Here is a 22,581-nt window from a genome sequence, read left to right on the forward strand (position 1 = left end):
AGCTTATGGAAGTGAATGTTGAAAACTAAAAATAAATTAATTTATTAAAAAAAAAAAGAAATGTGTGTCTTACTTTGGAGATATTTTTCTAGAGTAATGAGAAAAAAAATACTGCTTTTGGGTTTTGTGGGTTTCCAGATCTTTTAGGCAGCTAGAGCTGTCCAAAGGTAGAAGGAGCTGTCTCTGGCAGTAGCAAGTTCTCCATCACCAGAAGTATTCATGCTGGGGGACCACCTGTCAAGGATGTTGTAGAGAGGATTCCTGCTTCAGGTAAAGGTTAGGCTACATAACTGAGATTGTCATGACAGATACTATCTAGTCTCCCTTTACCTTACTGACCACTACTACAAATTAAAAATAAAATGAACAGAAAGTATTGTTTTTGTTGAGATGATTAAAAGAATTTTTTGGGAGGGGGGGAACCAAGCATTTGTTAAGTGCCTACTGTGTGCCAGGCACCATGCTAAGCACTTTATAAACATCTCATTTGATTCTTATACCAACTCAGAAAAATAGGTTCGATTATGATCCCCATTTTACAGCTGAGGAAACTGAGGCAGATAGGGGTTAAGTGACTTGCCCATGGTCACCCAGCTAGTGCCTTGAGGCTAGATTTGAACTTGGGTCTTCCTGACTCCAGACCAGTGCTCTATTCACAGTGGCACCTAGCTACCTTGACACTTTTCTACATAACTTATTATTATGTACTTTTGTTTGTCCTGTGAATCAAACTCCAGTAGACCAGTCCGACAACCAGATTTGAAGAACAATTCCTTAGTGCTAAACAAATGTGCTGAGGTTTAGAACTGCCACAAATGAGTTGGCATTTGCTTTTGATGCCATTATTAACCAGTAGGCAGAGAGAGTAGGGCACAAGGACAGGACAAGTGGGGTGGGAAGGCTAGAGAGACCAGGTCATCAGTAGGACAGCCGGGCTGGGAGTTCAGAGGTACTTGGGGGAAGGGAAAGGAAAACCAGAGAAGCAGACTTCCCCAGCTCTAGAATGCATGACAGCGCCGTCAGAGAGTAAGCCTAGCACCTGGCGCGGGGGCTGCTCTCACAAGCTACCTGGCATCCCCAAGCTTGGGATGTAGGACATAACCAAATACCCAGCCTGGACAGGCAGTCAATTAACATTTATTAAGCACCTATTATGTGCCCCAGGCACTGTGCTAATTTCTGGGAATACAAGGAAGGGCAAAAGAGGAGCTCACAAGTTAATATGGATGATGACAAGCAAACAGGTAGTTACAAACAAGCTCTATATCGGATAAATAGGAAATAATGTACAGAGGGAAGGCACCAGGATTAGAAAGGGTTGGGGAAGGCTTCCAGTGAAAGATTGACTTTTAGCTGGGAATTAAAGGAGCTGCAGATGAGGAGAGAGAGTGCATTTCATGCATGAGGGGACGGCCAGAGAAAATGCCTGCAGTGTTTGTTTGAGGAGCCACAAAGTTGGGCTTATGGAAGATTATGTAACATAAATGTACAGTCAGCACAGTTTTATGATTTTCTCCACCTTCATTCCCCAGCAAGGTAGAGGATGAAGGGAGGGATCCAAGATGGAGGGCTGGCAGGGCGAGACCTGATGTGATCAGGGGCAAGTGACTGGAAAAGAGGCCAGCCACGGGGTGATTCTGCAGTCTCAGGAGAATGAATGGGGAGGCAGGCTTTTACTGGTTAGCCTTCAGTATCTAAGAAGCATTTCTCAGACATCATTCTTTACCCTGTTTTAAGCAAGTGGAGGTTGAGTCGAAGTGATAAGGTGGTCTACTGACTGGCTCTGGCTGTCCACCTTCACAGGAACATGCATCTTGGCCTAAAGCAGAAGACACACAAGGCCACCAAGAGACTGTCATATTAAAACAAACAAGACACGGAATGGCCAAAATCACTCCAGGAGGAAGGGGGCCCCGCTGTATCCAAACCAATCTGCTCTCAACTATGGCCTTCAGAAATGAGCAGGATAGAGGTGGTACCAAAACCACATAGAGGGGGCCAGGGTGTTCCCTCTGGAGCCAGAGGTAGAGAAGACTGTACTTCTGGGCCACTGGAAGGTAACAGACTCTTCCATGAGGCCTCTGAGCAGCACTGTACCCTTGCAGCCTCAAGTTCCCAGGTGAGATGTGGAATGTTCTGAAGCCTGCTGGTGCAGGCGGGGCCTCAGAGAGCCAGGTCTCCCTTCTCGCCTGTCCAGAGCTCCCGAAGCTCCACCTTGCAGCCCAGGTCCCGAAGGGCAGCCTTGGCCACATCATCACATTCCCGGTGTGTGGCTCGGGCTTCCATGATGAGCCTCTCTGCCCCCATGTCCAGGATGGGTTGGGAGAAGGCCTGTGTGCGGGCTACGAGGTTACGAATCAGCAAGCAAGCCTGTTTCTAGAGAAAGAACAAAAGTTATTGCCAGAGAGCACAGAGATATGTCAGAAACTAGAAGGGGAGGAGGAAGATGGGAAGGAAAAGCCTAGCCCTTTTGTTCTCATCTACTTCTCAAAACATCAGACTCATTGCCCCAGCTATCCAAGGCAGGACAGATAGTAAGCACTATGAGTTATAAGGTATCTTGGTTTGGGGAGTTCAGAAGAGGCAAAGATCTATGACTAGTGGGTAGAGATGAGTGAGGGATCTTGAAAGGTTTCATGGAAGAGGTGGATTTATTCTACCTAGATCTAGAAAGATGTGTAGAATTTCCAACAGGTAGAGAAGGGGGTATGGAGGGCATTCTGAGGCTGAAGGAATGACATAAGCAAAGATATTCGGGCCACCACTGGGAAAATCGGGGGCTCTCTCCCTATTTCTTCTCACTTCAATGCTGTTGCCTGTCCTGGCCCAATTACTGTATAGGGTTTTTTTGGTTTGTTTTTGTTTGTTTTTTTTCCCGCTTTTTGGTGAGGCAATCGGGGTTAAGTGACTTGCCCAGGGTCACATAGCTAATAAGTGCTGGGTGTCTGAGGTGGGATTTGAACTCAGGTCCTCCTGACTCTAAGGCCAGAGCTCTATCCACTGTACCACCTAACTGTCTCCCTTATAGTTTTTAAAAGTTTTACTGATGCCTGTTTATTATTATATTCATTTCCCAATGCACTCTTGGTCCCTCATTTTCTTGCACCCTGCACTAACCCTAACAGTAATCCAGCCTCTGCTCTGCCACTGTCTCCTGAGGTCTTCTAGGTCCTATCAGCCTCCCTGTCTCTATGACCTCTGGGCTTTGCCATCTGCCCTGCGGTGGCTGCCCTCTCTTTTACATGCTGTCCCCCTCTTTAGAGTGTGAGCTCACCAAAAGCAAGGACTTTCTTCTTCTCTTTGTACTTAGTACAGTGCTTGGCATAAATTAAGCACTGAATTCATTCATTTACACTTTACAAGGCAGTCCATTCAACTTCTACACAATTTTTTAAAATCACATTCATCTTTAAAAATTACTTATTTTTTTAAGAGCACAACTATATTTATTTTTCTGTTCCAAATTCTCTTCCTCTCCCTACTCTTTAGACAATCCTAAAATATTATTAGGAAGTTTGTCCTTAAGTACTGAGCCAAAAATCCACTGTGGTCTACCATTCAACTTTCCTTGAGTTACTTCTAGGGCTGCTCTTTGTGGCTAGCCTCCCACAAGAGCCTCTTTGGTATGTGAAGAGAACCACCATGGCCCTTTTCCCCTGGAAAGCTTCCTCTTCTTCAGGCCCAGCCTCCCCAATCCCTTCGGTCATCCTCTCCTGGCACAGCTTTCTGGCCCCCCACCATTCTGGGTCCCTTCTTCTGGCTGAGCTCCAGTCAGTCAACGGCCTTCCCAGGACTCCAGAGGGGTCTGGCCAGGGTAGGGACAGCCAAGCTTTCACCTCTTTCCCTCTGGGCATTAGGCCTCTCTGAAAGCAGCCTCAAACCATGGCAGCTCTCATAGGCACTCACCTTGTCATGCCTTCCCCAGCCTGCACTTGGTTCATTTGGTTTTTTGATCAAAGTCTATGACTTGACCTCTATACCTAATTACATTCCCTCTTATTAGCCCGGGTTCATTATTCTGGCCTGTAAAGATCAAAAGGACTGGTGTCCTACGTACTAACAGTGACCCCTGAAAACAGCTGGGCCTGCCCATCCTTGGCCCCTTGGCTAAGGTTCTGCAGCTTTTTCGATGCTGAGTGCTTCCTTTCTCCAAGTCTCTTCCTTCTCCAGTTCATCTTCATATTGCTTCTGGAGTGATATGATTAGAGCAGTCCATTAAGATTAAGTTTCAAAACAAAACTGAACAAAAAACCACCTCAGGAGCTCTTCATTGGCAGCTACTGGACAAAGTAAGCACTCCTGGCCTAGCATCCAAGGCCCTCCAGCATCTGGCTCGAATCTACACCTCCAGCCTTATCTCCCGTGCCTCCCTTTCACATACTCTTGAGTTCCAGCCGAACTGTATGACTCACTGTTTTCCTCTGGCACTTCCCCATCTCTGCACGTTTGCTCATGTCCATCCCCACCCTCCATCTCTGCCAGTTCGAAGCCCTTTCACCACGGCCTGGCTCAGGGGCCTCCTGCCTCCTCCCTAGCTCTCTCTCCTCTAATCTCACCTACCAGTTTGTCCTAGGTCCTCCTTTACACAAATGCCCTGTGGACATGTGTGCCTCCGTGATCACAAGCTCCTTCAAGGCAGCTTATCATTTCTTTCATCTTGGCAGTACCAGCACCAAACACGTATGAAACGCTCAGATTTTGCTGAGAAGCTGTGGTGAGGTCAGATGGCTGGCTGGCCTAGAGTCGTAAAGACCTGAGCTCAAATCCTGCCTTTGTACATCCTGGTTCTGTGACCTCAGGCAGGTTACTAGACCTCTCATGTAGACATGCTACTGATCTGCATTGGTTGTCAGACTTTCATACCAGAAGTTCAAACAAGCAACGAAATTCCAGATCCCAACAAAATGTTACTACACTTGAAGAGACAGCAGGCTGCTGTCTCTGTGGCAGGAAGGGGTGAGGGAGAAAAGCCCCAAGAGGCTGACCCAGAGCTGACCACATAGCTCCATCAGGCAGAAGTAACAAGCAAGCCTGAGGCTGAATGCAGCTAGAGGGATGTGAACATTGAGATAGTTTAGGCCCGGGCTTCTTAAACTTCTTCCACTCACAACCCCTTCAGCACTTCTTAAGCTGTGGATTTCAACCCCACAGTTTAAGAAGCACTGGTCTAGGCCACAATGAAGTAGACACGCGACTTTGGACTACCAGTGTGGATACCATGGAGCCTAGGGTAGGGCTGGCAGGGCAAAGCTCCATTCCTGAGAATGTTGAAAAACTCAGTCCCTATCAGAGACCACTAGACTCACAGCCTTTTTGCTGCCACATTCCCCAGGTCTTGGCTCTGTCTGTTGGCAGCAGTATGGGTGTAGAAGTGGGAGAGGTGAAACTGGAGGAGGGAGACTCCTTTCCCTACATGTGGTGGTGGTATTTTCAAGTCAGGAATATCATTATCCTAAGCAAAAAGGGGCCACCCCTATGCCTACAGTTCCATGGGGAAAGAAAGAGACAGAGGTCAGCATCATTGCCCCTTTTCCTGCAAAACCACATAATCCACTGGCGGCTGTGGGAGCAGGAGCTGGCTGCCTACCTGCACGCTGACTTCCTTCGGGTGGGTTTTCATGGCCTGCAGGGCTGCCAAGGCGCCCCCACCCTCAACAATCACCTGGCTATTGGCCGGCTTGCGCAGGGCCAGCATGCACAGGGCTGCACAGCTCTGCTCACAGATCTGCAGGGATCAGACACAGGACAAAGGAGGCAGTGTTTCATCGAGCTACACAAACCAGACCGATGACGACACACACACACAAACACACGTCCTGGGAAATGCAGACTTTTGCTTCTAGTTCTCACAACATCGCAGTGAGGAGGGGAGTCCCCAGATGATTCTCTCCCTCTGACAGATGAGGGAGGATTCTGACCTCGGTCTTCAGATTTCCAGCTCTGCACTCTCCTCACCCTACCACAATGGCAGCCTGGCCTTTTCTGGCACCTGGTGTTCTTGTGTTCCCTTTCTAACTCCTGGCTCTTGCATCCTGACCCCAGGGGGTTCAGCCTCATGCCTCACCGAGACCTTGAGCTTGGGAGACAAGGCATAGGTGAGGCCCAGGGTCACAAGATTATCCCAGGCCAGAGCCCAAGATTTCACCATTCATTAATCCCTTTATGGGCCATTTACACATAATGTCCTTTCTTTGGGACCATCCAGGTCAAATTTTGGCTGCCTAAGCACTGAAGAAAGCCCAAGAAGATGCGACAAAGAGCTCAGCTGTCACGGTTGGTACCTGGGGACTGGAGAGATGCCGGGTCATCGCCATCACAATAAAGTCTGTTCCACCTGCACTGACGATGGCATCCTTTACATCATCATTGCCAGCGATGGCTCGGAGAGTGCCCAGCACCTGCCGTACCAGCTCCTGTGTGTGGTCATCAAAATAAGCACATCAGAGGTAGAGAGCACTGTGTTCAAGGTGGCCACCAAAGCACAGCAGTTAAATTCAGCTCCAGAAACTATTTTGATGTTCTTGATCTCAGAATCCTAAATATTTAATCAATCGCCATATCCCACCCTGCTTACCCCCCACCCTGGCCATTTTACAGATAAGGAAAACTGAGGCCCAGAATGGCAAAATAACTTAACTTGCTCGAGATCCTATAGTTAGTAAACAGCAGAGTTGGGACTAGAACTCGGGGCCTTTTCAGAATATTTCATTATCGCATAGCTTAGGCCCCTCCTCCATCGGAGCAGACTGCCTTGATAAAGATGTCTTCTAGAATTGATGAAGCCCTCCCTCCCTAAGCGTAGATCTAGAAGTGGAAGGGATCTCTGTGGTTATGCAGAATGATCTCATTTTACAGAGGAGGTAGCTGACAGGTCCGGCGTGACTCCTGCCAGGGCCAGGGCCTTCCCACCACCTCTGATGGCTGTCTAGGCCCATGCCTAGACCTAAGCCTTTCCTCCTTGTTAGGACTTCCCAGAGCTGCTTCTGCTGTTGTGGCCTTTGAGAACTGACAGAAGCATCTTTCAAGAAAATCTGATTTTCGTTGCTGTCTTTCTTTTTTGTATCACCTTTATTTCTGGGTACATTTTTCTTGCCTCCTATAGACAAGCCATGTCACACCACAAGAAGATCCCAGTTCCTTCCAATGCCTTTTAGCAAATAGATAATTGGAAGGGGGAACATGTGATTTCATCAGTGCAGATGAACTGGTGAGGGCACTTCCTCCACCCATGCGTATCAGTAACAAGAGACTCTCCTGGGGCAATCTGCCTAGGGCCATGAGGCAGCATGTGGCAGAGGTGACGTGGAACCTCCATCTTCCTCACTCCCAGACTACCTCCTTACTGGCTCTGCCAGACTAAACCCTGGAAACAGGGACTCGATGACTCTCGTTTGACTTGGGGCTCACGAAGCACAACAGCCTTGTGCGCTTGGCAGTGCCCTCTTTTACAGAGGAACTTGTGTACCCAGAAGGTGAGATGCCCTGTCCGAGGTCCCATAGCTGGACTCCAGTGGAGGTCTGCCGACCAGAATCCCAGGGCTCTGGCCACAGTAATGGGCACACGAAGGGAACTCTTGTAAAGTGGAGATGGTTTAGCGAGTTGGCCAGTCTGAGAGTCACCTGAAGGGGGTTCAAGGTGGAGTTTGCTCCTGACCCTGGCCTACTCTTCCCTCAGGGGTCAGTGGGAAAGGACAGAAAAGGTCTAAACAGCACAGCAGGCTCTCTGTAAAGAAGGACTGCTTCGTCACATGCCCAGATGCTGCTGCCCAATATCTTGACACCAGCAAGTGGTCCTTGGGCGAATTATTGTTTTTATTTTTTGTTTTGGCCATCTTGTCATTATGATTAACATGGAAAAGGAGTGAACAGACATTGTTGTCCAGATAGTTGAGACCCTCAAACCTAGCACTGCTTCACATCTCAGAATCTGAAGCATACATGTGCATGGTTCACATTTCATTTCACACCTTTCCCATCATTCTCCAGGCGGTGATGAGGTCATGCCTATTGCCCCACCTGCAATAAGGGACAGAAGCTGGACCTTGACATCATTACAACCCAAAGTGAGGAAACTCCCAGTGCCCAGGCTGGTCTTCCCCTTCTCTGCAAGGACATTCTTAGAGTCCTTGTGGGTCACTAGTGACCTACCTACTCAGAGTTACTCAGCCAGATGTATATCAGAGATAGGCTGTGAACCCAGTTCTTTCTAAAACTATGAAACCAGCTCTCCTGCACTACGTGACACTGCCTCTCCTTGTTCAAACTTCCAAGGCCAGATGGACAAAATGTGCAAGGTCCCCGAGAGACCACCTTGGGACCACTCACCTGGTGGTCGATGCAGTCAGCCAGAAGGGCCACCATGATGTTGAGGCCCCCTAGATCGACGATCTCCTGACAGAATTCATTCCGAACAGCCAGGCGGGACAAAGTACCACACAGCTCACCGAGAAGAGTCGGATTGTCTGGGAATGCTGCCAGAGCAACGAGAGATGAATGCTTCTGTGCTCAGGAATGAAGACCATTCAGAGCAGTCTCTCCCCAAACTGAGGGGATGTGGCCTTGGCTTAGCATCACAAGGGGCAGGTACTCTTAAGGAAAAGCTACAGTTTCTCTTTCCCAGGGTCCCTTCTAATGAAAAATAGCACAGGGGCTGTGGGATCCACTCAGAACTACCACTGACCCCCTGCTTAGCCTCACGAATGGATTTTTAATCAGTGCCTTTAATTCAAGTGTGAAAAAGGATTCATTCTCCCACTCAGGCTAGCCAAGAGTCAGCTCCTAGGCACATTCCTCATTATTCTGGCTGAGGCAAATACCTGCCATGGGGCAATGTCTGAAATCCATTATCCCCAGAGCAAATTCCTCCAGCAAACTGACTGACACTGGATGAGCCTCCAGCTTCCTCCCACAATTCCACAGTCCCACTCGGAGAGGACTGAGCCACTTTTGTCTGATACCCATCGTAGGGAACCACAGAGAGCCAAACTCATGCAGGGAAAGGAGGAGTGAGCCTGTTCCCACAGAGGTGTGGTAGGAACCTGAATCTCGGGCCTCAGCTCCCCCTGCTGGCTATGAGAGGTCTCCTGCACTCCCAAAGCAACAGGCCAGTTAGGATGAGCACTGTGACCTGTGGGCTTCACCCCTCTCCCAAATGCAGGGGCTTCCACAGTTTCTACTACGTGGAGGCTGGAACCTGCTGTTCACTGATCTGTTGTAGTTGTTCAGTTGGGTCTGACTCTTTGTGACCCCATTTGAGGTTTTCTTGCCAAAGATACTAGAGGGGTTTGTCATTTCCTTCTCTAGCTCATTTTACAGATGAGAAAATGGAGACAAACAGGGTTAAAGTGATTTGCCCATGGTCACACAGCTAGTAAGAGTCTGAGGCAGGACGTGAACTCAGGTCTTCTTGACTCCAGGCTCAGCGCTCTATCCACTGTGCCACCTAGCTGCCCTGTTTACTGATACCAAGAAGCAAACTGTCTTCCTACCTTTGGCGGCTTCTATGAGAATCTTTAAGCCCTTATTCTCTTGCACTATCATCTTGGCATGGTCGTGGGCATGGCCGAAGGGCACTCGGACGTCATCATCAAACGTCATGATTCTCAGAGCGGAGCAGGCCTCCTTGACCACGTTGGCCCTGCAGCTGTGCCTCTCAATGGCCCCGGTTAGCAGAGGCAGGATGCCCGCTCTCACCAAGTTCTGCCGGTTCTGCTCGTGCTTGAGACAGACGTGCCGAACGCAGCGGAGCCCAGAGCACGTCACTTCAGCCACCCCCGAACGCTCCTTCAGTGTGGCCACTAACAGCTGTAGGCCCCTGGAATCCAGCAGGTCTGGCTGGCCTTCAGTCAGGGCAGCCAAGGCATTCAGGGCCTTTACCAAGAAGTCTTGGTCTTCCGTCACAGCTCGCTGGCAGGCCGAGAACACAACAGGGTATGCGCCCTTCTGGGCAGCCAGGTAGCGGCTGGCAACCTGCCCCCGACATTGCTCACTGAAGCTCACGAGGTGTTCCACCACCACCTGGGAGGCTGCAGAGTCGACAGACTTCTGGAGAGCCTCCAGCGTCTGTGAAGCACAAGGGGAGACAAGTGGACGTGATGTTACCGTCCTTCTGCACTCGGGCCTCCAGATCCCCTCTTGGAATGCCTCTGTACTATTCTTTATAGACCCTGTGTTTGCTTCCTGGCATAGATTCATTTCCCAATCCCCATTAGAATATAAACCCCCTAAAGGCAAGAACGGTTTTGTCTTTGTGTCCCCAGCACCTTGCCCAATGGCTAACAAATTGTAGGCACTTAATAAAGGTTTTCTTAAACCAAAGACTAGACAGGCCTAGAGTAATTTTCATTCTTCCATATTTGATTTGTTACTTTATGAGCAAAGGATACTTTGCCCAAATTTATCCATCCAAGAACAGAAGCCTGTACAAGGCAGTGCGCTGAGGGCTGAGACACAGATACCCTTCAGGTATGTCCTAGAGTCAGTCACCTATCTTCATAAATCCAATATACGTTGAGAGATATACAATGTGCTATTAGACCAGAAGTGACCTTAGCTTCTCACTCAACAACTTTATGGAGAAATGAGGCCTCTGAGGCCCAAAGAGACTCCCTACCCAAAGTGGTTTGGCACGTCCTAGTCGTCCCTGAAGCCAGAAATACAAAGAGAACTTCCCAAGCTCAGAGAGGCATCAGGTGCCCAACTCAGATGCCTAAAAAATGTGAGTTTGTTGCCAACTTTTCCCCCTAAAGACATTCCAGCAGATATCAATGTTTACTTCCAACTGCTGATTCAAAGACGAATAAAGAACTCACTAAAATCTACAAATCTTCTGGCTAAAAACATACTCAAGAATGCTAGAGACAGATGAATGAAGAGAAAGTGGATTTATATCCCACAATGCCAGAGGAGAGAGGCAGTGGCCAAGCCCCATCTCCAACTGCCTGCTGAAAGGACTCGGCATCATCAGGGTGTGCCGGAACAAGGGGAGAGGTTAGCCTGCCCCTCCACCCCAGCCAGGCAGGGCAGCTCTGTCCCCAGCAAGATGGGTACATAGACTTCTTTTTCCATGGAAAATTCAAGTCAGTTCAAGGCTTTACTGGACTAGGTGTGTTCAGTCCTACCCTAGATACTATGGAAGAGCCAAGAAATAAGACCACTCAATGCCTCTTTACTGTTTTTCTTTTTCAGGAGCGGGAGGAGCACTTGTACAATCTCATAGTGATCTGTATTGGCGTCTTCTCATCCTTCTAGTAGACCAGAAGAGGACTGTCTTAGCTTCACTTTGTATAATGGCCATGACTCAGTGCTCCAAAAGTGGTGTGTGCTTAAAAAATGTGTGCTCAGTTGTCAAATCACTTACAACTGCCTATCATGGAAGGCTTTCAGAGGAGGTGGTGTTTACATTGTGTCTGGAAGAGATGGGAGGAAATGCATTCTGGGCATAGGGAACTATGTGAGCAAAGGCCCAGAGAAAGGAAAAGGTGTTTGAGGGATGGCAAGGAACCCAGTCCGGCTGTAGCACAAAGTGTGCGAAGATGTGTGAGCTAAGGCTGGGAACAGAAGTTGGTTCCAGGCTCTGGAAGTTCTTGAATGTCAGGCCATGGGTTTTAGATGTTCAGTTTCAAGGTCACCAATATTAACTACCTTCTTCCCTAGGGTCATTTCTTTTTTTAAACTTTAAAAAAAGGGGGAGAGGTGTCAGCTAATAAAAATTCATTTTCTCTTCCTTCCATCTCCCACTAAGGAAAGAAAAATAAAACCCTTCTAACAAACATGCATAGTCAAGCCTTCAAATTCCTATACTTGCAAAAAATTATGATTTGATCTATACCCCTGAGGTCATGTTTATGCCTTTAAAAACTACAGGATCAGGGTGGAGCCAAAATGGTGGAGAGAAGGCAAGGACTCACCTGAGCTCTCCTCCAGACCCCTCTAAAGACCTTTAAATGATGCCCTAAAACAAATCCTGGAGTGGCAGGACCCACAAAAGGATAAATGAAACAATTTTCCAGCCCAAGACAACTTAAAAGTTTGGCAGGAAAGATCTGTCGCACCAGGGTGAGAGCGTAGTGCAGTCTAATACAGGCCACACCAGCACAGACCAGGAGCAGGCCTTGGGAGTGAATGAATCAGCAGCTGCAGTAGCTGCTTCCAGAGCTCAGGAAAGGGAAATCATAAGGGATTCAATAAGGTTAAACTGTTCACATTCCTACATGGCAAGATGATACTTGTAACTCATATGAAGGAGTATATATAGACAGGGGGCACAGGTATGAGTTGAATATGATGGAATGATACCTTTAAAAATAAAATTAAGGATGAGAAAGAGAAATGCTCTGGGAGAAAGGGAAGAGGAGAGGCAGAATGGGGTAAATTACCTCACATAAAAGAGGCAAGAAAGAACTCTTACAGTGGAGGGGAAGGTGGGGGAGGTGGTGGGGGATGCTTAATCCTTACTCTCATCGGGATTGACTCAAGGAGAGAATGACATAAACATTCAGTTGGGTATAGAAATCTATCTTACCCTACAGGAAAGTAGGAGGAGAAGGGGAAAAGAGAAACGGGGGTGCTCATAGAAGGTAGGGTTGATTGAGGGAGGCAATAGTCAGAAGCAAAATACTTCTGAGCAGGGACAACGTGAAAGGAGAGAGGGAGAGGGAGAGAGAGAGAGAGAGAGAGAGAGAGAGAGAGAGAGAGAGAGAGAGAGAGAGAGAGAGAGAGAGAGAGAGAGAGAGAGAGAGGAATAAATGGGGGAAACAGGATAGAGGGAAATACAGTTAGCAATTTTTGAAGCAAGTTTCTCTGATAAAGGTCTCATCTCTCAAATATATAGAGAAATGAGTCAAATTTATAAAAATAAGAGCATTCCCCAATTGACAAATGATCAAAAAATATGAAATCAGTTTTCAGATGAAGTAATCAAAGCTATCTATAGCCATATGAAAAAATGCTTTAAATCACTACTGACTGGAGAAATGCAAATTAAAACAATACTTAGGTACTACCTCAGACCTATTAGATTGGCTAATGGGACAGAAAAGGAGAATGATAAATGTTGGAGGGGATGTGGGAAAATTGAGACACTAATGCACCATTGGTGGAGTTGTGAATTGATTCAACCACGATGTAGAGCAATTTGGAACTTTGCCCCAATATTTACAAGCAGCTTTTTTCTGGTGGCAAAGAACTGGAAATTGAGGGAATGCTCATCAGTTGGGGAATTGCTGAACAATTTGTGGTATGATTGTGCTGGAATACTATTGTGATAGAATGCCAGATGCTCTCAGAAAAACCTGGAGAGATTGACATGAACTGATGCAAAGTGAAATGAGTGGAACCAGCAGAACACTGTACACAGGAACAGAAAAAAACTGCGAATGACTTAGCTATTCTAAGCAATATGATGATCCAAGACAACTCTGAAGGACTTATCATGAAAAATGCTATCCATCCCCAGAGAAAGAACTGATGGAATTTGAATACAGATCAAAGCATACTTTTTAAGATATTTTTTCTTGGGTTTTTATTTTGGACTATATTTTCTTTTACAACATGACTAATATGGAAATGTTTTGCATGATTACACATGTATAACCTATATCAAACTGCAATGAGGGGGGTGGGGAAAGGAGGGAGAGAATTTAGAATTCAATTTTTTCAATGACTGTTGAAATTTGTTTTTACATGTGATTAGGGAAAAATAAAATATTAAATGAAAAGAAATGAATTGTTTGAGCCTGAAAAAATAAAAGTACAGGACTGGGGGAATAGCTAAGTAAACTGTGCTACATGAATACAATGAAGATTCACTACACTAAGAAATGCAAAATATGAAGAATTCAGAGAAGCACAGATTTACATAAATTGATAGAGCAAAGGAAGCAGAACCAGGAAAACAACAGTGCACAATGGGCTACAATGTCAGTGGAAGGAACAATAAAATGTAACTAAGTATCATGAAATGAAAATGACCAAACTTGTTCCCAGAGGAGAGCTGAGAAAATGTACTTCCTTCCCTCCACGGCAGAGCTGGGGAATATGGCTATGGAATATTGCATATACTGTCACATACAGTCAATACTGTTGATTTTGCTGAACTGTTTTTTTTTTCTTTTTCAATTTTTGTTACAAGGGAAGGTTTGCTGGACAGAGGAATGGGGATATGTTCAGAAACTAATATGATACAAATCTAAAAGGCATTCATAAAACAAAAAATAAAAGGGGCCAGCTTTGTCCTTTGGCTGTGTCCTGACGAGGCCAGCTCCGTGAATTCTCAGTTCCAGTCTTCTTGGAAAGCAAGAATTTAATACTGAAACTATTCAGCATCATCCTAGGCTGGACACCAAGGGAACTCTATCAATACTGTTATGGGCTGCTAAAAGCTGGCAATGATATTATCATTTCCTGCAACTATCAGTTGGCTCCTACCTGCAAAATTTCATGTTTTGGCCCTTGGTCACCACAAGCAGATGCTTTGGGTCTCGCTTTTACAATGTTGGTCAGATCAACCCCTACAGAAAAGAGGGAGAAACAAACACACAGGAGAGAGAAATGAGCTTCCAATTCAATTCCAACATTTATTAAATGCCTCCTTATCCGGGCATGGAGAGAGATACTTTAAATAAGGTCTCTGTCCTCATGGGACTCAGAGTCTAGTCACAGAAACAGAGCACAAACACAGATAATCACAACACACCATATTAAGTGATAAGTACATCAAAAGGATGCAGAAAAATAAATTTAAAAGAAGCATGCACAGTTTCAAGGGGATGGAGGTCATCACTTACTGAGGCAGGTATGGATTATTAGGGAAGGCTTTCTGGCATTTGAGATGGACTTCACCAATTGAGTAGAAATTCACCAGGAGAAAACAGAGTGAGGGCATTCCAGAACAGGTGAGCCAGACAACAAGTATTTATTAAGCACTTACTATGTGCCAGGCACTGGGCTAAGTTTAGGGATGCAAAGAAAGGCAAAAACAGTCCCTACCCCCCAGGAGCTCACAATCCAATGGAGGAGGCAACATGAAAATAATCAGGTATATACAAGATATATACAAAGGAGATAGAGGGTAAGAAGGCACTAGCAGTTGGAGGGACTGAAAAAGTTCCTTGCAGAAGACAGACTTTCTGTTTAGTCTTGAAGGAAGCAAAGTAAGTTAAGATGGGATGGAGCATTCCAGGCACGGGGACAACCAGTCCAAAGGCCCTCAGACTAGAGATGGAGGGTCATGTTCTAGGAACTATAAGTGTCCAGAGGAAAGTAAAGTGTGAGATGCCTGGAATGATAGGGAGAGACCAGGATATGCAGAGTTTTAAATACGCAACGGAGAACTGGATATGTGATTCTGAAGGTAATAAGGAGCCACTCGAGTTCCTCGAGCAGCAGGGTAAGTCAGACCTACCCTTTAGAAAAATCACCTTGCCAGCCAAGCAGAAGATGGAATGACGTGGAGAGAGACTTGAAGTAGGCTAAAGCAATAGTACCCGGGTGGGGACGGGGTGAGTGGAGAGAAGGGAATGTATGTGAGAAATGCGAAGGAAGGAACACCAAGACTTAGCAATGGATTTGGTATGTGGGGTGAGGGAGAAGAGGCAAGGATGACACCCAGCTTGAAAGCCTGAGCAACTTGGGGGGATGGCGGTGCCCTTGAGAGTACAGGGAAGTTCAGAAGAGAGGGCTCTGGGAGAAAGATAACGAGTTCTGTTTTGGACATGCTGAGCTTGAGCTGCCCATGGAACATCAGTAAAACATAGGACACCTACAAACACCTTGAGATGTCCAAGAGGCACCAAAGACTTGTGACTACAGCTCAGGAGAGAGACTATCGTTGGCTATATAGATCTGGGAGTCATCTGCATAGAGATGATCATTGAACTTTTGGGAGCTGATGAGATAATCAAATGATACAATAAGGACTGAAAAGAGAAGAGGGCCCAGGAAAAAGCCTTGGGGGACTCCCAAGGGTAGTGGGCATGACATGGATGAAGAGCCAATAAAGGAGACTGAGAAGTAGCAGTCAGACAGGAGGAGACCCAGGAAAGAGGAGGATCATGAAATCCCAGAGAGGAGAGCATCCAGAGGGAGGTGATCAAAAACGTCAGACGCTGCAGCGAGGTCAAGGAGGACCGGGACTGAGAAGAGGCCAATAGATTAGTGGTAACGTTGGAGGGAACAGTTTCGGTTGAATGATGAAGTCAGAAGCCAGACTGCAGAGGTTTAAAAGAGAGTGAGAGAAAGAAGCAGAGACACCAAGTGTAGGGGACTTTCTCAAGGAGTTTAGCAGTGAAGGAGAGGAGAAAGCTAGAAGACAGGATGGAATGGATCAAGGGCACATGCAGAGGGGCTGGCCTTGATAAGAAGGGCCACCTCTTAAGGTGAGATGTCTCGATGATATCTGAAATGGGAGCTCTTGGTGAATAGTCGCAATGTTTTCACTGATATATGAAGCAAGGTCTTTGGCTGACAGGATGGGGACAAAGGGGAACTGTGGGAGGCTTGAGGGAAAAGCAATAGCTGCTGCAGAAGGTGGGATTGGGAGTCAATTAGGAAGGGACGGGATATTTACTGTGCATCGGTGAGAGCCCCGGTGAGATTAGAGATTAGTGGGCTCAGTCAACAGTTTCATAATTTCCTCCAGCTCCTATATGGCAGATGTTACTAGGAGAAAAGGGGAGCTGCCAAGGGAAGGGGCTTGGCAACAGAACAAGAACTTTTTGAGGGTAGAGATGAGTTGATTCATGAAGAGGTGAAGATGGAGAAGAGAGGAGAGTGTATCCAGAAGAGGAGTGATGGCACAGGAAAGAAATGAGGGGTCAAGGGATGGGAGACCACCGTTAGGACAAAGAACAACAGGGTTAGAGGCTATAAGGCACAGGGAAGGATGGAATAAAAGATGATGATCAGATAAAAGAATCCCGAATTTGTCAACAAGGGAGTGGCAGGTCTGACTCAAAAGACTCTTCCCACTGTGCCACAATGCCTTATGGCATTAAGCCAGAGAAGATGTCTGAGTGAAACAATGGTATGACCAGATTTATCCATAAGAAAAATAATTTAGCAAGTGATACGAAGGACGGATTGGAGAGGGGAGAAAGTGGATGTAGGAAATCTTACTAAGAGGCTACTGCCATAATCTAGGCCAGTGGTGTCAACCTTAAAACACATAGAGATCCCAGCATAGTGACCCAGAAAATCACAAATTAACATTACCTACTGTATTTTTATTTATTTTATTAAATATTTCCCAATTACATTTTAATCTGGTTCAGTGGGAGTGAGTTTAGTATCTCTGTTCTAGGTAGCTGTTAACAAGAGCTTATACTAGAGGACTGGCCATGAAAATGGGGCAGGAGGGGACAGTGAGTGTCTTGGTGTAACTGGTCTGCCTAATTCATGTTTTCAAACTCAGCACGGGTAGATAGAAAGAGTTTTCCATCTCCTCACCTCTCCAAGGTTCTCTTTGGGCACAGAGGATCAAATAAGATAATGTATATGAATTATCTCAAGAATATGACCTATTATGATTATGATTCTGTAGCAAAGGCTTCCTCTTGGGCTACAGAAGGTGCCCAGGAAAGTTCTCTCTGCAGAAATGAAGAGGAAATCCAAGCGCAGTTGGGCAATAATGACCTGTAAGTACAGCCCTGGAGTGAGTGACTGAAGCCTTGGGAGAGTGACGAGCACTGGGCAAGGGTGAGGGCCTACCCTAGGTTCTTTTCTTGGTCAATTTGCTTTAATATTTCTTGTTGTCTTATGTAGTCATTGGCTTTTATTTGGTCCATTCTAATTTTCAAAGTTTGTTGCTTGGGTAAGCTTCTGTACTTCTTAAGATAAACTGTTAATTTCCTTTCTAATTCTTTCTCCCATAGCTTTCATTTCTTTTCTAACTTTTTTCCTCAAGTACTCTCATTTATAAAAATATTTTAATTTTTTTGTTTTCTAAATTCTTACTTTATCTCTTCTAGGAATTCTAGTTGAATCTGTGCCCAAGCCATGTTTTATTTTGAGGCCTTTGCTGTAGATTTTTGTAGTCAGGCTCTTCTGGGTTTGTGCCTTGAGCATCCCTGTCACAGTAATAGCTTTTTATGGGGAGATTCTTTTTTTATTTGCTTATTCTTCCAGCCTAATTCCCGACTTTAGACTTGATGCTAGCTACCCCAGGCTCACTTTCCCTTCTAGTGTCTTGTCGGTGAAAGAATGAGGTAGAACAATATGACTTCCAAGGCCCCTTATGGTTCTCCCAGTCTGTAATTCTGTGCAGTGGGTCTTTCCAATTGCCACCATCACTCACAAGACCTCGCTTCACATTTCCCTAAGAAAAGAGAAATGATTCACTATGGGCTTCCTCCCCTCAACAATTTCTCCATTATTCCATCCTTTACCCCAGGCTCTGATGAAGAAGTGACCCTTTTCCTCACCCAGGCCAGTTCCTCTACATGTATCTTGCCTCTCGCAGATTAATCCCACAGTCACTTCCTCTTCCATCTTTAATCTGTTTGTCTACTAGTTCTTTGTTGTTTACAAACATGTCCAAGCATCTCCTATCCTGAAAAAACCTTCACTAGATGCTACCATCCTCTCAAGGCTATTGCCAACCCCCTAGAAAAAGTAACATAGACTCACCGACACCACTTCCTTTCTTCAAGCTTTTCAACTCTTTGAATCTGGTTTCTGAACTCATCATCACTCAACCAGAACTGCTCTGCCAGCAATCTCTTCAAGGCCTTCTTTTCCTTTCTCATCCTTCCCAGTCCCTCTACAACAGCTAAGGCTGCTGACGAACATTTCGTCCTGAATCCTCTTTACTCTTGGAGTTTTCATGATACTCAACTTCTTTCTCAGTTTTTCTCCTACCTATGTGACCACTTCTCACTCTTATTTGCTGGTTCATCATTCATATTATATACTCTGTCTACTGGGGTTTCCCAAATTTTTGTTGCCTTCTTTCCCTCCCCATGTCTTATTTAGTGACTTCCTCAACAACCAGACTTAAATGATCATCTCTATGCACTGACATCCCAGTTCTCTACATTCATCCCAAGTTTCTCTCATGAGCCCCAGATATGCACATGCAATTGCTCATTAGACATTTCTAAACAGAGCTTGGCAGCCAAGCCACCTCTTCCACACAGCTTCCCTGTTTTGGTCAGAGGACCACAGTCTTTCCGGTCACTCAAATTTGTAGCTTTGAGATCACCTTCTTCCCTGCTCCCCACCCCTTTTATACCTGATCAGCTGCTGCATGGGGCCTCCCCAACATCTCTTCCCTTCTCTGTGGCAACAGCCAGTGCCCTAGACGAAGCCTTTAGCAATCTTCCCTACAACTACCCTCACCTCCTGATTGCTCTTCCTGCCTCTGTCCTCTAATCCATCTTCCTGACAGTAGTCAGAATGACTTTCTTAAAGTGCAGACCTGACCATGTCACTGCCCTAGTCCATAAACTCCCTTGTCTCCACATCGCCTCTAAGATTCCCTAGAAACGCCTCTGCTGGGCTTGTTTGAAAGGCTTCACAATCTAGCTGTTGTCATCACATGACTCTACTTCCTGCAGTCTCTAGTCCGGCCAGGCTGATCTTCTTGCTCCTCCCTACCTGAGACATTCCATCTTCCATTTCCTGTCTCCAGGCTTTGGTACAGGCTGATTCCCCTACCTGGAATGCACCCCTTCCTCCCCCTGCCAAGCAGAGACTCTCATTTCCTTCAAAGCTCAACCAGCACCGTCAGCATGGGGCCTTTTCTAACCTCCTCTCCCGCCAACTGCCAGTGCCCTTGCTCTGAAATTACCGCATATTTATTTTATGTGTCCATTTAGCTTTATGTGTCATCTCTCCTGATGGAATGGAAGCCTCTCCGGAGAAAGCAGAGACTGCTTTCCTTTTGTCTTTGTGTATCCAGTGCCTGCCCAGCACACAGTAGGTATTTAACAGATGTTTGCTGATGACTGACAAGTTAGATCTTGTATCTGAACCTGAGCAAAGGATGAGTCCTCTGGAGGCTTGGGTTCTTTGTGCCATTGAACATAAACTGACAGTGAAAGGCAACCCCTGAGTCAGGCACACAAGACAGTCTGTCTCCCACCACCCAAGGGGCACGGCTCCTCATGATACCAACTGCACTCACTGTATCAGGGAGGACAGGTGACACCTGGCATGGGCATCCACAGCAGGCCAGTCTAGACTCAGAGCCATCCACAAGAACAACAGGACAGTACCTTGAGATTCAAACTGCTGGATGGCTTCTTTCACAGCCTCCTCAGGGTCCATGTCAAATTCCATGATGTTTTCTTGTACCACGTCATCAAAGGTCTGTTGGCTGATGCGTTTGGCCATGTTGACTTTGGGCAGACTCCTGTGATTCCAGTCTCCAAAGCTAAAAATTCAATATAAACTATTGGATGACTGATTAAAGCTAAAGATAAAAGACAACATGTAAGAATCAAAAAGGTAGGCATCTTGGACTACATCAGAGACCTACCAGGTCTCAGTAGTGTATATTAAAGTCACCTGGAACATAATCCACTTGCCACCATTCACAGCTAGAACCCCACAACACCTTATCCAGCATATCCAGTGAGGCTGGGATCTACCTCTGATGCTTGAGTCCATTCTGTACATAACAAAACACAACTCACTTACTACCTGTGTGCCTGGCACATAAGTGCTTATGGACTTGACTTGTATGACCCAGAGAAAAATCACTTATATGACAAGATGACCTCTAAGGGCCCTTCCTGTTCTAAAGACAGGATCCTGTGATCTTACACATTTTCAAGTTTTATATCCATTAACTTCTCTCATTTAAGGATCATCAGCCGTATGAGGGAGGGAGGTCTTCTGGATATGGTCATTATACTTTGCTGGGAAGGGAGAGAAGCAACTCCAGGGGTGGGAGCCTGCGGCCACATGTGGCCTTTTAGGTCCTTGGGTGCGCCCTTTTGACTGAGTCCAAATTTTATAGAACAAGTCCTTTTATTAAGGGGATTTGTTCTGTGGAGTTTGGATTCAGTCAAAGGGCCACACTCGAGGACCTAGATGTCACATGTGGCCTCAAGGCCACAGGCTCCCCACCCCTGAACTAGACTTTGTTTTCACTGATAGAGAGAACTCTTAATGAAGAAACAAACCCCTTCTTCCATGCAGACCTGTACCTGCCTTACAGCCTTACTGGACACAGAGAGCCAGAGGGAGAATACCACCCCTTTGACAGATGAGAAAACTAAGGCATAGAGAAATGATAATGACTTGCCCACGGTCACTCAGCTAGTAAGACATCTGATTTGTACCCAGGACTTCCTGACTCTAAGCCTACACACTCTCTAGTCTGTTCTATAACTAGGGACAACTCACTCATTTTTTCCTCAGACCACTTGATAAAATGGGGCTAGTAATAGCTGCCTTGCCTTTTTCACACGGTTGCTATAAGGATCAAATGAAGTAATTTCTATCCATGACACCAATGTAAGGCATTGTTATCTTTACATTTCCCCCAGTGTCTAGCAGGAGCCTAGGTATACAGTCATAAGAAGAACTTAAGTTTATTCAGTTCAAATGCTGCCACCTTGCCTAAATTCTCCCAGCAGGAAGAGTCTGTGTGACAGTTTTATAGTCACAGAACTGGGAGTTAGTAAGGACCCTAGAGATCACCTTGTCATATTCTAATTGGTATTCTATTTCTTTGTACATGCCTCTTCTGGAAGTCAGGGAATATGTCTTAATTACCTCTTAATTTCCTCCTTCCACAGAGGAGGTGTCCTGTGTACCTTTGCAACACATTTCCCCTCTGAGACTCCTTCCAGTCTCTAGACCTAAGATCCTTGACTGTGAGGCTTAAGTCCTTTTAGAAATAAACAAATAATTCTATTAAAACAACGTGTGAATCTATTGAATGGAGAGGTTCCTCTTCCTTGCACTTTTACTGACCACATAAAGAATAAAAAAACGCATAAATAAACTATGGAGAGAACAAACATTTATTAAGGGGCCTACTATGTGCCAGGCACTGTGCTAAGCATTTTACAAATAGTACCTCCCTTCTCTAAGCCTCAGTTTCCCCATTTATAAAATGAGGCAGGGGTTCAAATCTTGGCCCTGACTTGCTAGAAGCATGGCCTTGGACAAGTCACTAAGTCTCTCTGTTTCCTCATCTGTAAGAATGAAGGGAGAGGAATGAACTAGCTTTCTAAAAATCTGTGATGCCACGTGTGGCTCGGTAACCTCTCAGCCTGGCGCTCTTTCTCTAGAACGGTCTCTTGCACTCGGGCTACTCCACCGGTCCCCATTTCCTCCACTGATAAACTGAGTCGGGGAAAAAGAGGATGAGCTGAGCAGGGTTTCCCTCCGGAGGCTGGCTCGTGCGTGGCTCAATTCCGGTCCTGGCCCTAAGCCAGCTTCTCCCCACCCCACCCCTCACCTCCGCGGTGACAGCTCCCGCCTCACCTGATCGCTTCCACAGACAAGGCCACCCACGCCCGGAGCCCGGCGGGCGCCTCTGACTCTTGGTGGCCACCGTAGCAGCTGGGCTGGCCCGCGCAGACGCACTAGCCTTCTTTTTCCCAAGCAGGAGTCAGGGGGGAAGAGGCA

The 22,581-nt window shown here is 46.3% G+C and overlaps 1 protein-coding gene across 4 annotated transcripts; it reads right to left on the reverse strand.

Moving 5' to 3' along the window:
* Positions 1–1,121: 1,121 nt before the first annotated feature.
* ARMC6 (armadillo repeat containing 6) lies at positions 1,122–22,569 on the reverse strand. 4 transcript variants are annotated; one of them, XM_021008813.2, is made up of 8 exons: positions 22,438–22,569; positions 20,214–20,371; positions 14,428–14,510; positions 9,489–10,062; positions 8,326–8,471; positions 6,282–6,413; positions 5,588–5,725; positions 1,122–2,376 (listed from the first exon to the last, which is right to left on the reverse strand). In XM_021008813.2, exons 2-8 carry the CDS (start codon positions 20,329–20,331, stop codon positions 2,164–2,166), a joined length of 1,404 nt encoding a protein of 467 aa, XP_020864472.1. In that variant the 5' UTR covers positions 20,332–20,371; positions 22,438–22,569; the 3' UTR covers positions 1,122–2,163. The 4 variants fall into 4 exon arrangements, with proteins under 4 accessions (XP_020864472.1, XP_078010265.1, XP_078010266.1 ...); XM_078154139.1 differs by having other exon boundaries at positions 20,214–20,410; XM_078154140.1 differs by lacking the exon at positions 22,438–22,569 and adding an exon at positions 20,477–20,949.
* Between the last annotated feature and the right edge of the window lie 12 nt (positions 22,570–22,581).

Source organism: Phascolarctos cinereus, unplaced genomic scaffold (genome assembly GCF_003287225.1).
Source record: "Phascolarctos cinereus isolate Bilbo 61053 unplaced genomic scaffold, phaCin_HiC Scaffold_4;HRSCAF=312, whole genome shotgun sequence".
NCBI classification, from domain to species: domain Eukaryota; kingdom Metazoa; phylum Chordata; class Mammalia; order Diprotodontia; family Phascolarctidae; genus Phascolarctos; species Phascolarctos cinereus.